We start from the raw sequence: 23,387 nt of genomic DNA, 5'->3' as shown, positions 1-23,387 counted from the left end.
ATAAATATAAATAAATATTATTATAATTATATTAATATTATCGTAGACCTATCTCCTAAACTTAATAATTTTTTTCAAAACCACGAGTTATGGACTTGTTGAATTTATTTGACGCAAAACGACTATAAAAATAGAAAATATAATAATAAACATCTAGTAAGGTATGTTTTATAAAAACAAAAACATCTTAAATCAGTAGGTACTGCTACCACATACTACAAACAACTCCTCCTTTCCATCTGTTGGTTTGGAAAATTTTCTCACAAAAATACACAGCTGCAATTACCATAGGTAAAGAAAACTCCCCTGTCTGGCAGAAGGTATCAATTTAAATTGCAAAACGATTCAATTACCAAGAAATTTTGTATATTCAATGAAATTACATAACCAAACAAAATCTTACTGAAACAATAATACAAATTCAATTATTCATGGTAAAAAATATGATGCCTGCAATTACTATTTTTGAAGATTTTCGTCTTCGGTTCTTTTAAGATTTTCAAAGTTCTCTTGAATTTAATGTATAAATAGAAAGAATCTTTACATTACATTTAGTCTTCTCTCAAAATTTTCCTTAGCGAGTTTTTGTTTACCAAAAATGACAAACAATAATTCTGAACAATTCATAAACGGTCCAGTTCGTTACTTTCGATTAATAGGCTTTGAGTTTGAAACTACAGAAAAATGGATGAAATTTCTTCTAATCATTGGTCTTTGTAACGTGAGCATTGTACTTGTAGCTCAAATATTGTTTGGAGCTTTATCAGATGTTGAACTTGCTGAAAGAACTGCTGGCATATCTTACTTGAACTATTTTCTCGTATCCATTGGAAAGATGATCTCACTCATTTACAATAGAAGTGTAATGGTCAAAACATTGAATGAATTTCGAATGATTTATCCATCGAAACATTTGGAGAAAACTTTTAAACTTCAGAAATATCTCAAGAAATACTTGCTAATCGAAAGATTTATCACAGGATTCTTTAAAAGTATTACAATATTTTATTGCATCTTCCCAGTCATACTGTGTTTGACTGAACTTGTTCGTAATAGAGAATTTACTTATCGAACACCGCTAATGTTGTGGTATCCAATCGAAATTCGTAACAATTATGGATTTTATATTTTCACCTATTTGCAACAAACATGGGCCAGTTTTGAAGTTGCTATAATTATTTTGGGAACTGATTTGTGTCTTTTTAGTTCTTTATTGCAATTATGTATGCATTTAGAAGTTATTAAGAGAAATATCCTTAATATTAAACCTGATAAGACTGAAATAGCTGAAAAGAAATTGAAGAAACAAATCATTTATCATCAAATGGTGTTAAGGTTGGTTTACTTGTCTCGCCTTGGGAAGTGTTCTTTTCAAGAATTTTTAAATTTTTTTTACAGACTTGCTGAGAAAATCAATGATATTTTTACACCATCAGTTTTATTTAGTTTGCTGGCATCGTCCTTTATTATCTGCTTTACAGGATATCAATTGCTAGGGGTGATAAACTAATTAAAAATGTAAGCGAACATTTTGTGAAGAAAAATTTAAAAACTGATTAATTTTTAGAGTTTTCAAATTGCTGAAGCAATGTATGAAAGTAAATGGTATAATGGAACTCCAAAATATAAAATATTAGTTTGGAAAGGTTCGTGTTTTTATGAATTTTTTTTTTCTTTTTGTTCTATTATAAAACAAAATATTATGTTTTGTGTTTCTAGGTTATGAGTATTTCATACCAAATATTCACTGTTCTTAAAATGGGCAGTTCAAAATCAAGCGGATAATCAAGCAACATCAATTAAGAAACACAAAGCAAAAAAGGGAACCTTAAAATAAGATAATGCCCACCTTAAATCCCACCATCTTAAAACAATAGGATTTCCGTTTAAAATTTGTGAAATCTGTTAATTTTAAGGTGAACTTCCTTTCATTTTAATGTGAATTTTCATCTTAAAAAAAAGACAAAAAATACAAATTTTAAAATTATAGTCAGACTTCAGCTTTAGTTACAGTTTGTTATACTTATTTCCAACAGTGAGATAGGTAATGCACTTGCCTGGTGTCCCAAAAGTTTTTGGATCGATCCACAGTGGCTGCTAGTTTTTTTTAATTAAAATGTTTCCACATAAAAATAAAATGATTTTCCAGCTAAATTAAGTGGATTTCTTTTAATTTTGCACATTCAAGAAATTAAGAGGATTTGTCCGCTTAATTTAAGCAAAAGTCATCTTAGCAAAAATCCATGCAGAAATCCGCTTAATTTAATGTGATACCTGCTTGTTTTTAAGTGGTCTTTTTTCTCAGTGAACGAAAGCATATAATCTTTAATCTATATGGTCTTACTCTACACAAAATTCCTTCTGTATGGATTCAATATTTAATATCTTTCTATCTAAAATGAATTTTGGAAGCCTTTTTTCATTTTTTTGAGGATTACAAAATTAGTGTAGGTACCTATTTTAGAAATAATGAATCAATTACTACCAATACATTTTTAAAGAACAAATTAGCTTAACAAAACTTCAAACTATCATTTTCTAAAATACATACCTAATCAAACTTCCATAACTCGAACTTCCTTAAGTCGAAGTCTCTATAAGTCGAAGTTTTTTTTTTGAGAACTTTGCGAACTCGAATACTGTTTTAGATCCGGTATACAACAAAATTTACTCACTGTTTTTCTGAGCCAAAATTTGTCCGCCACACCTTTTTTGGAACTTCCATTCCTTCAAAAATAGATGTCCCATTCAGATGGGGCATAAGTCCATAATTGTGAAGTTATGTCCCACTGAGGTGAATCATATATCATATGACGCTATTTATGTCCCTGCGCCGTAAAGATGCATTTTTATGGAGAAGTTACATGATGTTTCACAATCGCCATCAAAACAAAAATTATTAAAAGAAAAGATTTTTTTTTTTACAAAAGATAAACTTAATGACTCACGAAAAAAATTGAAAAATTGTTCAGTTACATCGTGAAAGAGCCGCTAAAGCAGTAGCCTGTGGCCCAAAAAGTTGGCCGCGAGGTCTCAGTCTATATAAATTAATATTGGGATTTTGGGTACCTACTCGCATTCCTTTGTGCTCTTATATCCCTGATTACAAAAATAAGAATAAGAAATTTTTTTATTTTTGTCGGATTTTAACTTTTGTAGCATTTTATCACCCTAATTTCCACAGTGGTAAAGCATTCGCCTAGTGACACAAGAGTTGTAGGTTCGATTTTTAATAAATTGATGATTTTTTTCAAAGTTGAAACAACTTTTTTTAAAATGTTTTATAACGGCAAATCACTTTAAACTAACGATGTTCTACTTTGATTTTAAAATTTTCGTCTTCAACTCAAAATCATTTCGAAAAATAGTTAAATCAACGTGATTTTCGAATTGCTTATTTAACGAGATAAACTGGAAACAAGCATCCGTCAATATGTACTCTCCGTTACTTTGGAATGGCCCTTTTCCACTTGACAATAATTGTCAAGATTGAAATTCATTGTCAATTATTGAAAAATATTGGATAAATTTCACTTCACAAGCAAATTAACTGCGCTGCGTTCGTATACACTTTGGCCAGAAATGGTCAATTCGCTTTATTGATAATGAAACTAAAGTTTAAAATACTGTAGTTAAAGTTGAAAGTACGACGAAAACAGGACATAATTGCACTACATTATGCCGAAGTTGAAGCTGAATTTTTAATTCAGGTGTTGAAATAAAAGCCATTTAAACAAAACTAAAGTGGTAATTTTTGCGAAGATTTGTTCTTCTCAAATGTTTACCACTTCTAACAACCCGTTTTGTTGTCGTTAAACTGCATTTTATACCGGTTTTCAGCTTAGTTTTTAGACCGAAGTCATGCTGTTGTGATCATTGCACATCTATCGTCCCATGTTGTGACTGAGTTGCATCGACTTTTAATGTTGTTTCTATACCCTTGGATATTGCGCAAATAACTGCTTACTAAATTTTAACTTGCGTTTGTTTTTGTCCCAATGCATCGTTGGTTTCGGGCTGATTCAAAGACTTCTTTTATTTTCCCCATTTTTTCCGCGCCTAAAGATTTTTTCACGACCCGTTTTCATCCTTACAGGTTATACACAATCAGATTTATTTACAGACACAATTTTGAGTCCAACAGACCCATGCAACTCATCATTTATTAACATTTTTTGCTTTTGAACCTATTCAGATGAGCCAAAAAATATGCTTGATTTTTTGACTAGATTTGGTCTAGCTACCGTGTGAGAAGAACGGTAGGCCCCAAGACAATTTTTTTTCTCCTAAACTAAGCGCATAAAGATGTTCTCTCGTTACGTATATAAAAAAGATGTGCCATTGCATTAAATACCAAGACAGGCTAAAAGTAAGATGAACTAAAATGTGAACCTATTCAGATGAGCGGCAGTGTATATTATGTTGGTTTTATTTTCAAAATCGAACCCTGTCGCTGTCGTTTTTGATGTCCTTTTTTTTTGGCGAATCTAACTTTCAAGAAAAAACGTAAATGTCCTACAGTAATATATGTATATGTATGTAATTTAAAAAAAGAATGTCATACATTTATATCAAAATAATTAAAAATTTAATCGAAAATTATAAACTTTGTACTTTACGCTGCCTTGTCGAAGTAAAGGATAATTATCCTTTATATTATTTTATATCCATGCAAAACTTTTCTCAGTCATCTCTTAGCAATGACTTCGAAACTATCGAGAAACGCATGAGGTAAATTTTTCAAAATGAAAACTCAAAACACGGATCGATTTTTAAACGGCACTTATCTATATTTTCGATTAATTGGATTCGAATTTGAAAACGAAAACCATTACATGAAAGTGATATTAAGAATGGCTCTCGTCAATGTTGTTTTTGTTGTTGTGGGTCTTTGTTTGTATGTTGCCTTCGCAGAGATAAATCTTTATGCGAAAACAGAAGCATTACTTAATATAAATTACTATTTTGTAGCAGTTGCAAAAATAATAACAATGATTCCAAATCGCAAACGTATTCTTGAAGCATTTAATGAATTCCATGAAACGCATCCTGGAAAATGCATATTGGAAAATGCCTACATTTATCAAATGCACGAAAAGAAGTACAAATTAATTGAAAAAGTCGTTGTTAAATTTTTTTGGAGTGCTATGATTTTTTATTGTTTTCAAGCATTAACAGTGTCGTTTATTGATTTGGTAATGAAAGGAACATTCACATTTAATTTACCCTGGATGATGGTGTGGTATGGAATAGAATTTCCTAAAGAAAATGTACCGTATTACGTTTTTATGTATATTTCTCAAACTTGGTCTATTTACGTAGCTGCGAGTATATCATTGGCAATGGATTTGTGTATTTATAGTTCAATAATACAATTAAATATGCGATTGGATATTATATGCAAGAATATAATTAATATTGAGCCTGATGAAACCAACAAAGCCTTTAAAGAACTGCAAAAGGAAATTAGTGCTCATCAACGATTTATAAGGTAGGTTTTTTTTTTTTAGGTACAATTTTTTAATACTTTTATGTCCCTAGTATTAAAAAAATGTTATCAATTAGATTTAAATACAATTACATTAAAAATGTACAGGATAAAAATTACATAGTATAACCAATTAACCTGCAAACCAGGTCACGTCACTTTATCATGACTTTATATCAGAATAATTGAATAAAATTTTGTTTATAAGACGAGCCTTCACAGCAATTAGGGCTTTTGTATATATCCTTGCAAAACATTAACAACAATCAAAATGAAAACTAATAACGCGGAACGATTTTTCAATGGTGCTTTTATTTATTTTCGATTAGTTGGGTTCGACTTTGAAAACTCCAGAGTGATTTTTAAAATATCTCTAATCAATAAATTTTTTATAGTTGTTGGACTTTGCTTATGTTTTTTCTTCTGTGAATCTAATATTCATGAAAAAACTCAATTGTTACTCTTTATAAATTACTATTTTCTGGCATTTGCAAAAACAATAACACTTTTTTACTATCGCAAGGCAATTATAGAAGCATTTAAAGAATTTCGTGAAACGAATCCTGTATCGATATTAATGGAAAATTATTACAATCTACAAGCTCACGAAAGACAATACAAATTAATTGAAAATGCTCTTTTTGGATTTTTTTGGAGTGCCGTATATTTCTACTGTTTTCAACCGTTAGTAGTATCGTTTATGAATTTGATTAGATATGGAAAATTCACATTTAATTTGCCCTGGAGAGTGTACTATGGAATAGAAATGCCTAAAGAAAATTTAGCATTTTACACTTTTATGTATACATCACAAGCTTGGTCTGTTTTTACATGTGCAGCTATTGCTTTGGGAATGGATATGTGTATTTTTTGTTCAGTAATACAGATAAATATGCGATTGGATATTATTAGCAAGAAAATACTACATATTGAGCCTGATGAAACAAAGAAAGCTATCAAAGAATTTCTCAAGGAAATCGTGGCTCATCAACGGTTAATAAAGTAGGTGTCTTATTTAACTTTTTTTGAGAGACGTAACATATTTTTTTTCTCAATAATTTAAATTCAAATTTCTTCGACTCCAACATTTTTTGTGTTGCTTGACCTAAAATAAAAATTCGAATTCCAGTTATCTATTGTTTTGAGTTTTTTTTTTTTTTTTTCATTTTAAGCTATTAATTGTATCAACTTAAAGTTAAAACTTCAGCGGACACTGTGGCGTATGTGTAACCTTTTTTCTTAATACATTTTTTCTTTTTCCTTCAAACTATTCAATTGTCAGTGCAAATTTTATGAGTAAGTTGGCGCTTGCAGATATTTATTAATATTCTAGATTATTAGGAAGACGTTAGTTTTCATAGTTTGATCTTTATAAGATATAAAGATAATAAGAACGGGTTATACTATTCCCTATACCGAAGTCTTCCTGGCTTAATTCTTGTTTATTTATTTACATATTTCTTTATTTATTTTTAAAATGAATTTTATAATATTTAACTTAGTGCCAAAAAAAAAACTAAAAACCCTTTTTACAATATTTTTCAATTTTTAACTTTCCCTATAAAGTCCGGTAAAAATAGACCAAAAAAGGGTGAGGTACAAAAATTCGCAGCCAGGTGAAAATTGGCAGAATTGTTAAAAATAACCATCATAAATAAAATCTAAAAAATCCTCACGTAAAAAAAAAAAACAGGCTTTGGATTGGGTATCATTAACACATGGCAGGCTGCGCGACACAATGCGATACGACACTAAACAACATGAAACGACACTTCACGACACAAAACGCAATGCAACGCGACACAACGCAAGACAACAACGTCACAAATCGCGGAAAAAAATTAAAATTAAACACACAACGGCTTAGTATTTAAATACTGCAAAACAAACACAAAAAATAAAATCATAAACAAAAAAAAAAATTTAATATACATATCAATATAATTATGGGAGGATTTTGCCGCGTCGTGTCGCGTTGTGTCGCATCGTGTCGCGTTGTGTCGCGTTGTGTCGCGTTATGTCGCGTTGTTTCGCGTTGTGTCGCGTTGTGTCGCGTAGAGCTGGGCAAATCGTTCATTTCAAAAGATCGAATCGCTCAAAGATTGATTTCACCAAAGATTCGGTCTTTTCTATCAATCGTTCTTTCGTTTATTTAATCGAAACCATTTCTTTTTCACTCATTTCGTTCTGATAAATGAGAGAAGAAACAAGAAATCGCGTATAACCTGAAATATTAACATTTCAATGCAACCATATAAAACAATTTTTCGTTTAAATTTTCTATGAGAGTTTTTTAAAAATCTAATTATCTCCGCTTTTTTTTTTTGAAAATCTATTTTTGGAAAATTTGATTATTAGTAAGGCATTATGTCTCCGCCAAGTTCAAAACTTCGAAAAAGATACATCAAAAATAAAAAGAAGTTAAGGTCAGATATTCGATAGAAATTCCCAATTGAATCCGATTCAATTCAAAATCTGAACCTGCTTATATAAACTTGTGCCAGTTGTATGCATGGAATCGAAATGATGATTCAGAATGAATGGAATGAACGAAATCCGAGTTCTGAGAGATTTTTTAGATGATTTTTGATTGTGAACGATTTGGATGAACAAAACGTTCTTTTCCACTTCATGGTTTTTGATTGTAAACGATTTGGATGAACGAAACGTACTTTTCTACTTCGTACTTTCTTATTTTATGAACGAGATTGATATAAGGATTGATTGATTTGGTTTATAGTGATTGCAATCACTCAGAATTTTCGGTGAACGGGTCAAATAGACCGAATCAATCACGATTGACACAGCTCTAGTGTCGCGTCGTGTCCCGAAGTGTCTCGTCGTGTCACGGTGTGTCGTGTCGTTTTTTGCATAACAAATTAGCATTAATTAGGTTCAATTTGTACATCGAAAAAATAATAGTTTTCCCATTTTTGTTCTCGAATTTTAGTCTTATTTTAGCGGATTTTTTATGAATATTGATAAGAAAGTTGTAAAAATTGTTTCAGACAAAAAAAAATCCATTAAATTAACGTACATATGTATGTTTCATTGATTTGGCACTTTTTGGATCCTCTTTTCATCTTTTTTATTTGGAATAAAGAGTGATACCTAAATGCAGGAAAGACTTCTCTTTTTTTTAAAATCTTCTTATCTTTTTTTAATAGTATCTATACCTATGTACATTTTTAACTTTAGAAGATTCTTGCCTTTTCCAGTTTTATTTCCTATAATTTATAATATACATAACTGATTTTTATTTCCAGGCTTGCCGAAAAGTTGAATACTATTTTTACACCCTCACTACTTTTTAGTCTTCTCTCATCATCATTGATAATTTGCTTTACTGGATTTCAATTACTTGGGGAACTATCGTTTATAATAGTTATCAAAGCAATATTTTTATTGGCCTATGAATTAAAACAAGTTGCTATAACTTGTTTTTTGGGAGACAAATTAATTCAAGTCGTATGTTTTTTTACTTTCGTTTTTCACTTTCAAAAATTGTCTTATATTTTACATTTTTAGAGTCTAAAAATCAGCGAAGCAATTTACGAACACAAATGGTACAATGGCACACCAAAATATAGACGACTTGTTTTGATGGTCCTAATGCGATCGCAGCATAGCGTTACTCTACATATTGCTGGCATTTCGGATATATCACTTCAAACATTTCGAAAGGTAAATAATATCAGTTTGTGAAAATAATGGAAAATTAACGTTTTTTTTTTAAGGTTATGAGTGCCTCTTATCAAATCTTTACTGTTCTTAAAAGTCGATAAATACACCACCCAACCTGGAGAAAACACTTTTTATGTAGATACTAGTAAATAATCAAAGTTTAACAAAAGTTTTTGAACTTTTAGAAATAAAATATTAATTTGAACATAATTGTTGTTTACCTGCAAGAATTTCTAATCGATTTTTGAAAATTCATCTTAGTCCAGTCAAGTAAGGAAAAATAAAAGCAAATAAATCATCCAGTCCATGACATTATTTAAGGTAATAAAGGTGTGACACCTAGGCAGAACATATTCAAAGTCCCCACACAGCTGCGTACCTTAAGCTGCCAGGAGCCCTGAGGCAAGACTTAATTTGGCAAGACTTAATTTGCCAAGACTTAATTTTGAAGTGATAGTATAATACAATAAGTATTCTGTGAGTTATCGTTTATAGGAGTAGTATTGGAATGTCAATGAACTCCTATAGGTCTTCTTTGGGAAGCGTTAATAGTCATTAGGGTGTGTCACTTTGGTATGGCCCAGAAAAAAAACTCTAATTTTGCAATGTTAGTGGGCAATAGTTGTATTAGGGTGTAAGGTTTAATAATATTAAAAAAAAAAAAAATCCAAGAAAACTGACCTCAAAGTCAAAAATTATCATGGGCAAGAAAAATTGAACTGGCCTTGAAAATATAATATCTGACCAATAATAAAGATATAAAATATTTTTAAACGTAGTTATATAAAGAATGATATTTCTTCTAAGATTTAAAACCATAACAAAGTTTCTAGCATAAGTATTATCAGAGATATTAGAGTTTACGTGGGTCAAGGTATACCAAAATAAGCTGTTTCTCAAGCGTTTTTTTTTTTTTTTCAAAGATAAATTTTTCGTACTTGGCTCAGCAATTGTGTGGTGCAAATACCCTATTCGACTTAATGCATGGACTGGTATTGATTTTTTTGTAGGTCTATTCAAACTCCATACACTGTAAAAAAAATGGTGTTTTTTGTTTCATTTACTAAAACTTTAAAAATAATTTTTTTTAATTTCAAATTTAAATTTAGTGATAAATAATAAAACCAGGTACTATGTATTAACAAAAAATAAGATTTTTCATTAAATATGTCATAATTGCAAAAATTAAAATTAAGAATTTTTTTTTTCTCTAGAAAAAAATTTACCAACTTTGAAGACCTCTGTAAATTAAACTATGTAGTAATCAAAAAATTATTTTTAGAAATAAAAAACAAAACAATAAAAATAAAACATCAGAATTTGTATTATTGCCACGACTTTTCCCTTTTTGGACAACAGTGCGGCGCAATTAAAAAAAATATATAATTAAAAAATCTCTAAAAAATCCTATCGATTTTTTCCTGTATTTTGAGCGAGCCAAAGATATTAATAAAAATAAAATTGGTTAACCCAGAACTTAATTCTGATAAGCAATGCAACTTTTAAAAGCTATTAATTTTGAAAATTCTATAGTTGGAGCACTTTGACACACCCTAATAGTCATATCGAACCGACCATACCTATATTATTATGCAATAAGTACACTTTTATAAACACTTACACTTAACCTAACACATACATAAATGTATACCTACTACTATTCGCTCTTGATAAAAATATTTATCAGAGTATAAGATTGTTCTTCTTTTAGCGGCTATGGGAGCCAATAAAAGTTGTTGCATTTTGCATTGACTCTTTTGGAATTTTATAGGTATCTTACACGGCCAAAATAAATGATGACAAGAAACTTCTGTGGATTATTTTAAAAGCGAAATTGTTAGATAAGTATTCGCAGGTACCTATATAATGTATATTTATTAAAAATTTCTATCTAAAAAAAAATTAATTTGTTCTGACCAAGCTATAGGTCTTAATTTGATGATTTGCTATGATTGCGAAATTTTATACTTTTCGCATTTTTTTAAGAACTATTTTTTCTTAAAGTACTGAAGAAGCGTGAAAAGTCGATGAAATTATAGCAAATCATCAAATTAAGACCTATAGCCTGCTCAGAAGAAATTAATTAATTCAATAAGATCACGAAGATAGGAACAATAAATCTAAAAGAATTAGATAGTGAAACAATTTTGACTTTAAAGAAAAAACAGCTTCGAATATTTGATTTCAAACCAATCTGAAAATATTATTAAAAAGCAAAATAGCTTTCTAAGAAAAAAAAAAAGGCTAGTCCCTAGCAAAATAAGAATTCTTATAAATATTGGGTCCGCAGCATATCACTTTTCAAACAATCTTGTATCAATCCTGTCGGAATAAACATTTCAAATGGAAAAAATTTAGTCATGAATTTTATTTCATAGAACAGAAGAGGAGGTCACTAAGGGCCATTTGCTGAATCGATACTTAAATAATTTATGTTGAACATAAACTCTTATTCTCTACTTTTATGTATGTTGAACTTAAATGCTTAAGTTTCGATTCAGCAAACGGGTCTAAGAGCTTAAAACCAGTTTTTCGTTAACCCTTTCGAACCCAAGCTATAAAAATCAATATTAAAAAATGTTTTTTCAGTATTATCGTGTCAAAAACATTACAACTAAGAAATATGAATAGCAAAAAGTTATTTTCCAAAATAATAAATAGCAAAACTAATGTGTTACTCTCATGTTACATGTTAGTAACATGCACTGCCTATGACCAACAAAAAAAGTCGGACAAAAGAAAATAACTTTTTACGGAACTATAATGTATGCTACTTCTTTTAAGCCAAAAAACAAAACACTTTCTGGATTAACATTTGTTATATCTTTTTTTCAAAATTATGACCATATAAATAAAAAAAAAAAAATTTGAAAAAAAAATGTGAATAAGAGTCCCTTTTTCGATAAAAAAAATAAAGGTATAATATTTGACTAACTGTTTGTAATAATCCAGTAACTAGGCATTATTATCTTTTATTTAAGACATCGAAACTATAAAATTATTCAATGGAATATTTTTAACGAGTTTTTAAAGATATGTTACATGAGAGTAACGCTGGGTCCGAAAAGGTTAAAATCGAGATTGAGCCAAAGCCGCCATCTTTGATTTAAGGAAAAACAAGTTTTAGTGAATTACTCGGTCATTTTCTATTTATTAACAAAAATTGTTCAACCAAAACCCATAGAAAATTTTATTTTCTAAAACTTTTGTCTTAATACATTTTTCTCTATGACCCATATTCTTGGAGTTAATTTGAAAATGCTATTCCCTTACGTTATACACTCTTGGAATATAGATGCTCTGTGAAAAAAATTTCCCGACAAAATTTTTTTCATTTCAGCTTTATTTCTTGTACATCCTGACTGGACTACACTTTTTCTGTCTGAAGCAAATGGCTCTGGTTATACCTGAAAGTTAATCCTAGTACTTAAAATAATAACTTAAACTACAGGTTTTTTTTTCCGTATCATTTTTTTTTATGTTTGGTCTTTGATGACTAGGCATATCAATAAATTTTTAATCTATAACAACAATCATCAAAAATGCTTAACTTTGCCTTTAACATGCTTACGCTGAATTCTATGAAATGCACTTTTAATATGAATACCAGTTATCTATTGCATCTCAGTCTCTAAACATATATTTTACAAAAAATGCAAACTAACAACGCGGAACGATTTTTAAACGGTACCATTCTGTATTGTCGATTGATGGGTTTCGAATATGACAACAAAAGTCAGAGAATGAAAGTTCTTTTTAAAGTTGGTCTTATAAACGCAGCTTTTGTATACATAGGTTTATGGATGTACTTTTTTAACTTTGAAATTGATCTTCACGAGAAAATTTACATGTTACTTTATTTAAATTATTATACAATGTCAATTGCAAAGATAGTTGCATTAGTTTACAATCGAGGAACTATTCTGAAAGCTTTCAATGAATTCCGTGAAACGTATCCTACTGAAAAATTGGAAAAGGCATATAAACTTCATAGCTACGCTAAGGAATATAAGTTAATTGAAAATATACTTGCTGGATTTTTTTGGAGTGCCATTTATGTTTACTGTGTTCACCCGTTTGTTATGTCGTTTATGAATTTAATTATCTATGGAAAATTCTCATTTAATTATCCTTGGAAGGTGTGGTATGGTGTAGAAATGCCTAAAGAACATGTACTGTTTTATATTCCCGTGTATATTTCACAAGCTTGGTCAATTTATGTATCAGCACTTGTAGTTATGGGAATTGATTTGAGTATATTTAGTTCAATAATGCAGTTAAATATGCATTTTGATATAATATGTCAAAATATAATTAACATTGAACCTGATGAGACGAACAAAGGTGCACGAAGATTCACTCAGGAAATCAAATCTCATCAAAGATTAATCAGGTAGGTGTAAAATTTGATTAGTATCCGATTCGTAAAAAAGTAGGCAATATATAATTTCGGTGTGTCTGTTAAACATAGCAAACTTAATGCGCCAAACTTAATTAACAAATAAGAATACAAACAAAAAATTGTTTTAAAAAGAAAGAGACAAAAACTCATGGAGAGAACAAATGCATGCAAATGAAATGATAGCGAAACTTTAAAGATAATAAACTCAAACATTTAACCCTCTACTGCATGAATTATGAACGAAATGAAATAAAATTTTTTTTAACAATTTTTTAGCCTTATTAGGGGTTGAAAAAAGGTATTACATAACATTTTTTATTTTTTTACATATATATAAATTTTTAGAAACATAAACCATATATGGGTTAGTATGCAGCAAGTCGATTTCCAACAAAAAATTAATAACCCATATATGGTTTAGTATGCATTCAAGGTATGTTTTATAAAGTATGTTTTTATTACATTGGACTTTCCTTATTCATGGAATTTATTCAAACTCTGTCTTTTATCATTGTTGCAGGAGAACACCTTCCATTTTCTACACGTACACAAAACGTTTTCAGTCCGCAAATTTGACATATTGGTGTTTTTGTTTGCCATTCAGGGATATGGTCCATGTTTTCAGTCAGCATTGAATTCAACGGCTTTTGCCCTTGGTTGTTGTGAGTGAATTGGATTTTCGGGATTAGATGGGGCTGGACTTCCGTGACTTGTATATAGCTCCCTCAGCTTTGTTTTGTTCCATCTCTGCTTTGATCATCTGCCAAAGCTGAAGGGCATCCCCTTTTTCGTGACATTGTAGGTGTTACAGATTTGCAAAAGTGCTCGGAAATGGCTTGTTTGATGTTAAAAAGGGTCAGAATCTGAAGCTAGATCGTCATCACTTCGAAAGCCATCACCAGTTTAGCATTATCACACTTATTTTTTTCATAGAAAGTCTTCGATTTCATTTTACAAAAAAAAAATAAAATTCCCACAAAAATCAGTAATGTAAGTCGCCAACGCATGATAACCCATATATGGTGTTTTGGAAAAAACGCAAAAAAAAGGCAAAAATTATTAAAAAAACAAAAAACAAACTTCGTAAACATATACAAGTATAATAAATTCATACGAAACTTATTTTTAATTGGATGCAACTTACTTATTTATTATAAAAAAACTCTTGAAAAGTTCACACTTTTATTCACTGATTTGCACTTTAGACATGCTCTTGAAACAATGAGTTTATTTCAGAATCACGACTCTCTTACTGATAATAAAAACCGGTTAATTATAAAAAAATAGACATAGTTTTATTAAAGTTTTTTCTTTTTGACATTTGGTGCAATATAACGGGGATAAATCGATATGAAGTCGATAAACCATATATGGGTTAGTATGCGGTAGAGGGTTAATCCGGTGATTTTTTTCGAAGTTTCCAATTTTCTTTTTTGTTCCTTTAAAAAATGCACCTCCTCCTAAAAATTTTTCAAGTAATAGCAATTTCCTCGAAAGCGGCACTACCAATTTTTTTAATATGCATACTAATTCAGAGAAATCCATGCTGTGAAACGTACAGATGGACTAGCAGACCTATAAATGGCATTACGAAAACGACTTTTTCGGACTTCTCCACCATTGTAGTGTTTTTTTTGATTTTTTTACAGGATTTTTAGCTAAAATTCATAAAAGAATTTTTTAATTTTTTTGATATAGTAAATTACCTAAATAAAAACTTAAAAAAAAACTATACAACATTTTTATAACTTAAACATCTTTTTAATAGGTACATCTCAAAATGCAAAGTACGATAAAATTTCTTAAAATTTTTTTTTCAAAGTCGCTAGAGGTGTAATTTAACTTTTTCCAAGAGAAAAATTGATATGGCCTATAAAAACAAAATGTCAAACAAATTCATTGACAAAAAAATATTTTTTTCAAAAGCATTTGAGTCTTTTTAATTCCTAGCCTAAAATATTTATTTTTTTTCTATTTTTCTTTAAGGTCTGGTTGCAGAGTTATTTGAAAACCAAATATGTTCCTATTTTAACTTTGGACCCGAAATTCGAAACAAATTTTAGTTTCAATATTGTAAGATCATAGTGAACAGGCCTATCCATTAAGATACAAGAAAATTACAAATCTATTTTGTTAAGTTTAGTTTTTTTTTAAAGGAAAACGTTGTTTAAAAAAAAATAAATTGGTCCTTACAAAAAATTTAGTTTCCCTCACCTCCATAACTACCAAGTTTTAAACAAATCGATCCATTGGTTTGAGATAGAGACAGATAGGTAGACAGAGTTGTGAGTCAATCTTGTTCGCATTCTCTCATCTTAATGTCATCATTATTGATTTTCTCGATTTGAATTACGAGTCATAAATTAGCACTAAATGAGTTTGTCGGCACTCCTGCCCTCAATGCCTCCTTTAAGGCGAAAACCTGTTTCTATTTCAACGATCCATTTTGTCAACTAATCTAACGTATTACCCTTGCCTAGTACTTCCACTCTATGGCATTAATTCTTTTCTTTTTATTTCTTTCTTATCTATTAAAATATCTATAACTTGTTATTAAAATAATCCATGCCATGTGATTATATTTAAGATAACTCTAATTTCATATTCATTAAAAAATCATTACCAATTACAACAAGAGAGTATAAAAATGTCATCCTTCGATAGGATATAATTTTTTATTGTTGCAACAAATCCTTGCAATATTGATACTTTTTAGTACTAACAATTTAAATTAAATACACGGTTTGACTATCCAACCTCCGCAATATAAATTTAAACATTATTTATTCTTTCCCAAAAAAAAATAAAATAAAAAGTACTCTATTTATAAGGAGCATCGTCGTTTAAGGAAGTAGTTTCCTTTCAAACTTGCATTTCTTAACATATTCATTTAGAAATGAAGAATGACAGCGTTGAAAAATATTTTCACGGTACCATTTATTATTTTCGAACAATCGGCTTTGAATACGATAAACAAGACAAAAGAATGACTTATTATTTGACGGTGGGCCTCATTAATACAGCTGTAATTATGATTGGCCAAATATCATTCAATATATTTCGTGAAGTTGGTTTGCAACAAAGAACAACAAATTTAACCTATCTCAACTACTATTTGGTATCGAGTGCTAAATTAATTGCATTACTTTACTATCGTGAAACTGTCAACGAAATTATCAAAGAATTTCATCAATTACGTCCAAGTGAAAAATTGGAGAAAGAATTAAATCTTCAAAGATTTTTGAATCAATCTTTGCGGATAGAAAAAGTTCTGACGGTATTCTTTCAGAGCATTACTTTGTTTTACACATGGTTTCCACTTGTTTTGTCTGTGGTAGATTTCTTTGATAGTGGAAATTTCACTTATAGACTACCTTATATGTGCTGGTATGGAATAAATTTTGCCAAGGAAAATTATTGGTTTTATGGATTCAAGTATTTATTACAAGCTCATGCAACTTGGATATCAGCAGTCACTATTTTAGCATTAGATTTGTGTCTATTTAGTTCAATGCTGCAACTGTGCATGCATTTCGATGTTATTAATAAAACCATTCTCTTAATTGAGCCTAGTAAAAATAATGGAGCTATGTTAATATTAAAGACACAAATTGCTTACCATCAAAAGTTATTAAGGTAAAATTATAAACTAAATTGGGTTATTATTAATTAAGTGGTAATATTAGGAATTAGATGTTTTTGTTTTTCTAGATAGTGCAGTCAAATTTCATTTGACATCACAAAAATTTTTAACAGCATTTTGTCTGCATTCTGTTATTCTTTCAAGCCCTAGACATAAAAATATTAATTCTCGTATTTTTTTTTCGAGCGCTTAATTCAAATTTGACCACTGGCCCCCTTAGCTTTTGAAATCGATTTATTTCAATTCTTACTGAATGAAAAGAAATAATCCTGTTAAAATTTTGAACATTTAATCGTTCCTTTTTTAGAAAATAATTTCAGTTGTTCCAAAATAAGAGGTAGGTAAGTTTGAAAAAAATAATTGCAGATTGAAATTTCAAACAATTTATGTCTTTAGTCTGCCTACATAAAGTAACTACACAAAAAGATAGACGGCAACTATCAAAAACTCAATCATAGCCGTAGCTAGGATTTCATTTCGGAGGGGGTTATCTCAGACCAAAAAAATTTTTTTTAAGAATCACAATACTTTGTATCAACTACATGTAACTGCAGTCGATTCTTAATAGTGCTAAAGCAAATGGTCATTAGAACTGTGTCAAAGCGAAAAACTTGTCAATATCCTTTTCAAGTATTCGTAGTTAAAAGTTTAAAATAGTTCTGCTTACCGTAAACGAATTGAAAAATGGCCGAATATTCAGCGGTATGTTTAGTTTAAATTGGTACAAAGAGCGAATAAGTTGGTTTATATAAATTGCGAGCGTTAGCGAGCAAGAAAATTTTTGTGAAGAAACAAATTTTAACCATTTTTAGGCTTTATACAAAAAATTATTTCGCACAATTTTATATATAAAACATTTTATGTATTGAGTTCCAAATTAAATTGGCAGTACTTAAAAACAAAAATTTTAAATAATCCAAGTTGTTTGGCATGAGCTAATTATACTTCACTTTGAAATTTAACAATAAACTGAAATTGTATGTTGTACATACAATTTTAAAGTTCAAGTGACCTCAATTCCAAATTTATAAAGCGTTTCGCCTACTTAAAATAAAAATAATTTTAATAATTTTTTATTATTTTTGTTATTTTTCTTCGTTATTAAATGTTGTACATAGGTACTACAATACTGAATAAATGGATACATTAATTTTCGCTTATATACTGGATTTAAGCTTAACATAGAACAAAAGTGGGTAACAAGCAGCTGAAGATATCTCGGACAGTAGAAAAGATGTCGGAAAGATTTAAATAGATTTAACCGTAATATTTCAAAAACGAGATGTGGTCGAATATTTCTGTTAGTGTCCGACCGAAGCTTCGGATTCGGCCTTCGGCTTCGGACGAATTCGCTCAAAAAAACAACATTCGGCCAAACATTCGGCTTCGGCTATTTTAGGCCGAAGTTTTGGCCGAAGCCGAAGGTTCTGTTTATTATATCGAGCATCGTACTGGGCACTGGAAAAAATTTCAATTTTTGAAATTTTTGAATATCTAAGAAAAGATTGCAATTGTTTCTTCGGTAGGTATTCAAAAATTTCAAAACAAGTGTGTGCCATCATAGTAGCCGCCGAACAAAATTTCAAATTTTGAATATTGGAGGAGAATTCTTGACTTTTTTTCAACCTTAGGCTTCGGCTTCGGCCGAACATTTTCTTTCAGCCTAATAATTCGGCTGAAAATCGACCTTCGGTCGGACACTAATGTCTGTCTATGGATTCGAGTTCGGCACACCGAAACCCTTTGAAAAAGTATAGTTTAGTCTGGGCCAGTGGCGTAGCAAGCCCTTTGGGGGCCCTGTATCCAAATTTTTTTGGGGGCCCCCTCCATCTCCTAGACTTGGACACAGCCTTAAGCCTTAACATTGGCTCAAAAAGGGAAAATTTTCAAACCTATTTTTGTATAGTTTTCCGGGCTGTTTAGCAGAAATTTAAAGTAACCCAGACCCAAATGGAATGCTTAAACCTCGATTTTGTAGCTTGATTATTTTCACTTATTTATAAAACCTTAAATATTTCAAAAAGAGTTGATCTACTTACAAAATGTGGATTTGCACCGTAAAAGCTATAATTAACAAAAAAAAAAAATAAAAACAGCAGGTACCTATTTTAAAAAAATTTTCCACTGGCCGAGCAAACTGGAAGTGCACTTTTTAAACTTAAAATTGAAATATGAAACTAACCATAGGATCTACAGATTGATTTTTGCACAAGAAATTAGCAATTAACTAGCTTCAATATCCGAGATTAGTTTTTCGTTGATTCGGCCACAAAGGATCCACCAAATTAGGGGACGTAATAATTTAGCAAGTTTTTTAATGGAATAATTTTAAGCACATTTTTAAAGCAACTAGTTCCTCGTAGAAACAACTGGAGAGTATTTATTCTACTTTTCTACCAGTTTTGTTTATTCTTGTTTCATTACATGATTTGATACTATTCAGACCATGAAGGCTCTAAAATCCTTGTTGAATTCAACCCATCGAAATATCCCAGGCGGCATTTGTAAACGTTGAGTTCAAAGCACGATTCCGGATTTGAAATTCTTACTTCATTACTTCTGCCAACTCATCAAAAAAGCGTTTCGTTATTTTCCTGCTTTTATTTTTGAAAGCCTTGAAAAGTGCTAAACAGCAACTTTACCACCGATTTCAGAAGATAAAAAATGCTGAACTACGGATTAAGTAGGTATTTGTACAACTGGCCCTAAGTGTTTACGTCATTTTGTTGAAGGACTTTGGAAACAAGATCTATATTTTCAAACACAAAAATCGATACTAACATTTTTAAAATTCGTTTCGTTGTTCTAGATACAAAGGAAAAAAAACTATCCCAAAGGCTTATGTACAAAAAATGGTTATCATTATCAGAAAATGTTTAATACTCAATATTTTGGGGGCCCCTATATCTCGGGGGCCCTGTTACATGGATACAGCTGATACAGCGGTAGCTACGCCACTGGTCTGGGAACCAAAAACCTTGCATAAATACTTGTGGTATTTAAAGGGTTCTTTAAAGAGCATTTTAAGATGTTAGCATGGTGCTTAAGGAAATGGTCAAAGAGACAAAAACTCGTTTTTTGAAAAATCCCTTACCAAGATCCTCTGATTTGAACTAAAATGTTTTTACAAAAATTTTAATTTTAATTAAAAAAATAAAAAAAATTAGATTTTAGTTTTTTTTTGGGAAAAATCAATTCTTAGAAAACGAAACACTATTTTTTTCTAAATTTTATTTTTATTTTATTAATAATTTTTATCGGCTTAAGAATTTTTTCTTCATTATTTTTAAACGGTTCTAAAACAAAATTATCAATAATTCATTTCCGTCGTTAACATTTTCAAATCTTTTTTTTTTTTTTTCTTTAAACCTACCTACATTAAAAAAAACTTTATTTTTTTCTTAACTTTTTTATTTTACTATTTTCGTGTAACCTGAAACCCCTTAAAAGCTGAAATTGATTTTCTTAGTAAAGCCACACAAAGATTTTAATAAACAGACTTTTTAAAATCGTTTATTTTCAAAAATAGTAAGACTCCATCGTCACTCATTGTTTTCCTTTAAATTTTACTCATTATTGTATAAAAATAAATATATAATCTTATATAATACACAGGGTTAAATCTGTTAATTAATTAAACTGGTGCAAAGATAAATATGTTAACTTACATTTTCTTAAAAGTTGAATGTCATGGGTGGGACAAAACAAAGTTATATTGAAGTACATAAGCTTTTTCTTATTAAAACAACAGTCTATAAAAATTTGAGATCCAATTAAAAAACTTAAGAATTCTTTCTTAATGAGGTCAAATAAGGTGAAAAAAGGGATAAACCTCGGAATGAATGCTAATAGAATTTTTTTTGCTGAATATCTTCGTTTTACCATTCTATAACTTACCTCAAAAGTCTAGAAAAATCTTATGTCCTCAAGTCGCGATTTTCAAGGTCAAATCGCGAAATGTAGATTTTCAAAAATGAGATTTTTCTAAACTTTTGAGGTATGTTATAGAATGGCAAAACGAAGATTTTGAACAAAAAAATTTTCTATTAGCATTAATTCCGAGGTTAAACCCTCATTTGACTGGATTATAATGTAAAACGAGAATATAATTCTATGGCGCAAGTTGAATAAGCCTTAATATACCAATTATTTTTTTATTTACAGACTCGCCGAGAAATTGAATATCGTTTTTACACCATCAGTACTTTTCAGTTTGCTCTCATCTTCATTGATAATTTGCTTTACTGGATTTCAATTGCTCGGAGAATTATCATTATTTATAGTTGTCAAAGCGATATTTTTACTGGCCTATGAATTGAAACAAGTTGCTATTACATGTTTCTTGGGAGATAAACTTATCGAAATTGTATGTTTGTTTCATTATTAAATTTGATGCTTTTAAAATTTTTAATCTTATTATTTCAGAGTCTTAAAATTAGTGATGCAATTTACGAACACAAATGGTATAATGGCACACCAAAATATAGACGACTTGTTTTGATGGTTCTAATGCGATCGCAACACAGTGTTGCTCTTCATATTGCTGGAATTTCAGATATATCACTTCAAACTTTTCGACAGGTGCACAATGTTAAAGATAATATTTTCAAAAAAAAAAAAATAGATCTTTATTTTCAGGTTATGAGCATCTCGTACCAAATTTTCACTGTTCTTAGAACTGGATAGTTATATCACCCCAACAAGAAATAAAGATATTTTTTTATCACATAGTTTTTATTGGATATTAGTATAAATAAAATAATAAAGAGTAATAGCTGAAGAAAAACAATAATGAGTTTGAAATTATTTCAAATTTGTTCTCCGTCTTTAAATTATGTTAATACCTGCCAGAGTTTCAAGGCCCTTTACCGATGGGTAGACTTTGGGACATCTAGGGCTTTTTTTTAATCCGCAGAGATCACCATTCCGTGTGTTGAATTCTAATCATTTGTATTGATATTAAAAATAATAAATTTAATTGAACGACGAGTTGGTGCCAGAGCATTTTTTTCGCCAAACAGCCTTAGAAAGTGTAACAAAAATTACACAAATTAATTTTCTAATTTAATAAGAACATTTTGACGCTAGATATATTCTTTAATCTGTGAAACAGTTCCAATGTGGCAAAAAATTTCGAAAAAAAACATCTAAAACCGACCATTTTTTTACTATATGTAAAAAACTGCCTTTAAATAAGTTACTTGTTGTAATAAGTCCTTGTTGTAAGGGTAACTTAATTATTATTCATTTATAAAATAATTTTATAAATCTACATTATATTCTATATATATAAAAATTAAATGCTGTTAGTTAGTCTCGCTGAAACGCGAGAACGGCTTGACAGATTTTCCTAATTTTGGTCTTGAAATATTTGTGGAAGTCCAGGGAAGGTTTAAAAGGTTTTACCATACGCACGATTCTTAAAAAATTTTGTCTGCATATCAATCAGGTAATTCTAAGATTCACCCAAAATCTTTTTTTCACACACCATGGTTAGGGTGGTCCAATAATTGTTATTTATTTTTATCATTTAGCTTTGAAAATTATCAAATTAACAAATTTTTTTTTTAATTTCCGAATAATTGAAAGAAAAATCAATGAAAACAAAAATTAATAAATCAATAAAGGGCAAATAAATTAAAAAAGCTATAAGTTTATTATAAATTCATTTTTGTTTACTTGTTTACTTTAATCTCTCTGTCAGTCCGTCTATATCTATCCTAAGCTACAGCCTAAACTACAAAACTGTTAGGGTGGAACGATTTTTGGAACGATTGTTATAAAATTTTGTGTGCATTTACAGTTAAGTCTAAGGTTCAGCAAAAGTCTATTTTGAATACTCCAAACAAATTCTTATTATTATTTTTTGGAATAAGTTTTATAAAATTTTAGATGTTTTTATAACTGAAGACCGGCTGAACCGATTTAGCTTAAATTTGGTAGAGATGTTGGTTAGCACCAGGAGAAGGATACAAGATACTTAAAAAACTTGCATCATTTACGATTGATACCCAAGGTCTCATTTTAATCCATGCTGTTTTTTTTTTTCTGCCGTTCATTTGTTAAAAATGGTATAATAAAACGCAATTGATAAAAAAATCAATTTATTTTTTGATCTAAATCTGTCAAAAAAACAATTTTTGATCTGTTCAACTCCAATTAAGTAGTAG

General features: G+C 29.7%; 2 protein-coding genes across 2 annotated transcripts; both read left to right on the top strand.

Moving 5' to 3' along the window:
* The first annotated feature begins 598 nt into the window (after window positions 1-598).
* On the top strand, window positions 599-1,510 carry LOC129910976 (odorant receptor 85c-like). The gene is made up of 2 exons (XM_055988596.1): window positions 599-1,335; window positions 1,399-1,510. Exons 1-2 carry the CDS (start codon window positions 599-601, stop codon window positions 1,508-1,510), a joined length of 849 nt encoding a protein of 282 aa, XP_055844571.1.
* A 3,238-nt stretch (window positions 1,511-4,748) lies between these two features.
* LOC129906091 (putative odorant receptor 92a) lies at window positions 4,749-21,937 on the top strand. The gene is made up of 4 exons (XM_055981728.1): window positions 4,749-5,491; window positions 21,382-21,583; window positions 21,643-21,798; window positions 21,856-21,937. Exons 1-4 carry the CDS (start codon window positions 4,836-4,838, stop codon window positions 21,901-21,903), a joined length of 1,062 nt encoding a protein of 353 aa, XP_055837703.1. The 5' UTR covers window positions 4,749-4,835; the 3' UTR covers window positions 21,904-21,937.
* Window positions 21,938-23,387: the final 1,450 nt, after the last annotated feature.

The sequence above is a fragment of the Episyrphus balteatus genome, chromosome 1 (genome assembly GCF_945859705.1).
Source record: "Episyrphus balteatus chromosome 1, idEpiBalt1.1, whole genome shotgun sequence".
NCBI lineage: Eukaryota > Metazoa > Arthropoda > Insecta > Diptera > Syrphidae > Episyrphus > Episyrphus balteatus.
Note: the sequence above shows the minus strand (reverse complement) of the source record. Positions and strands in the feature narration are given on the sequence as shown.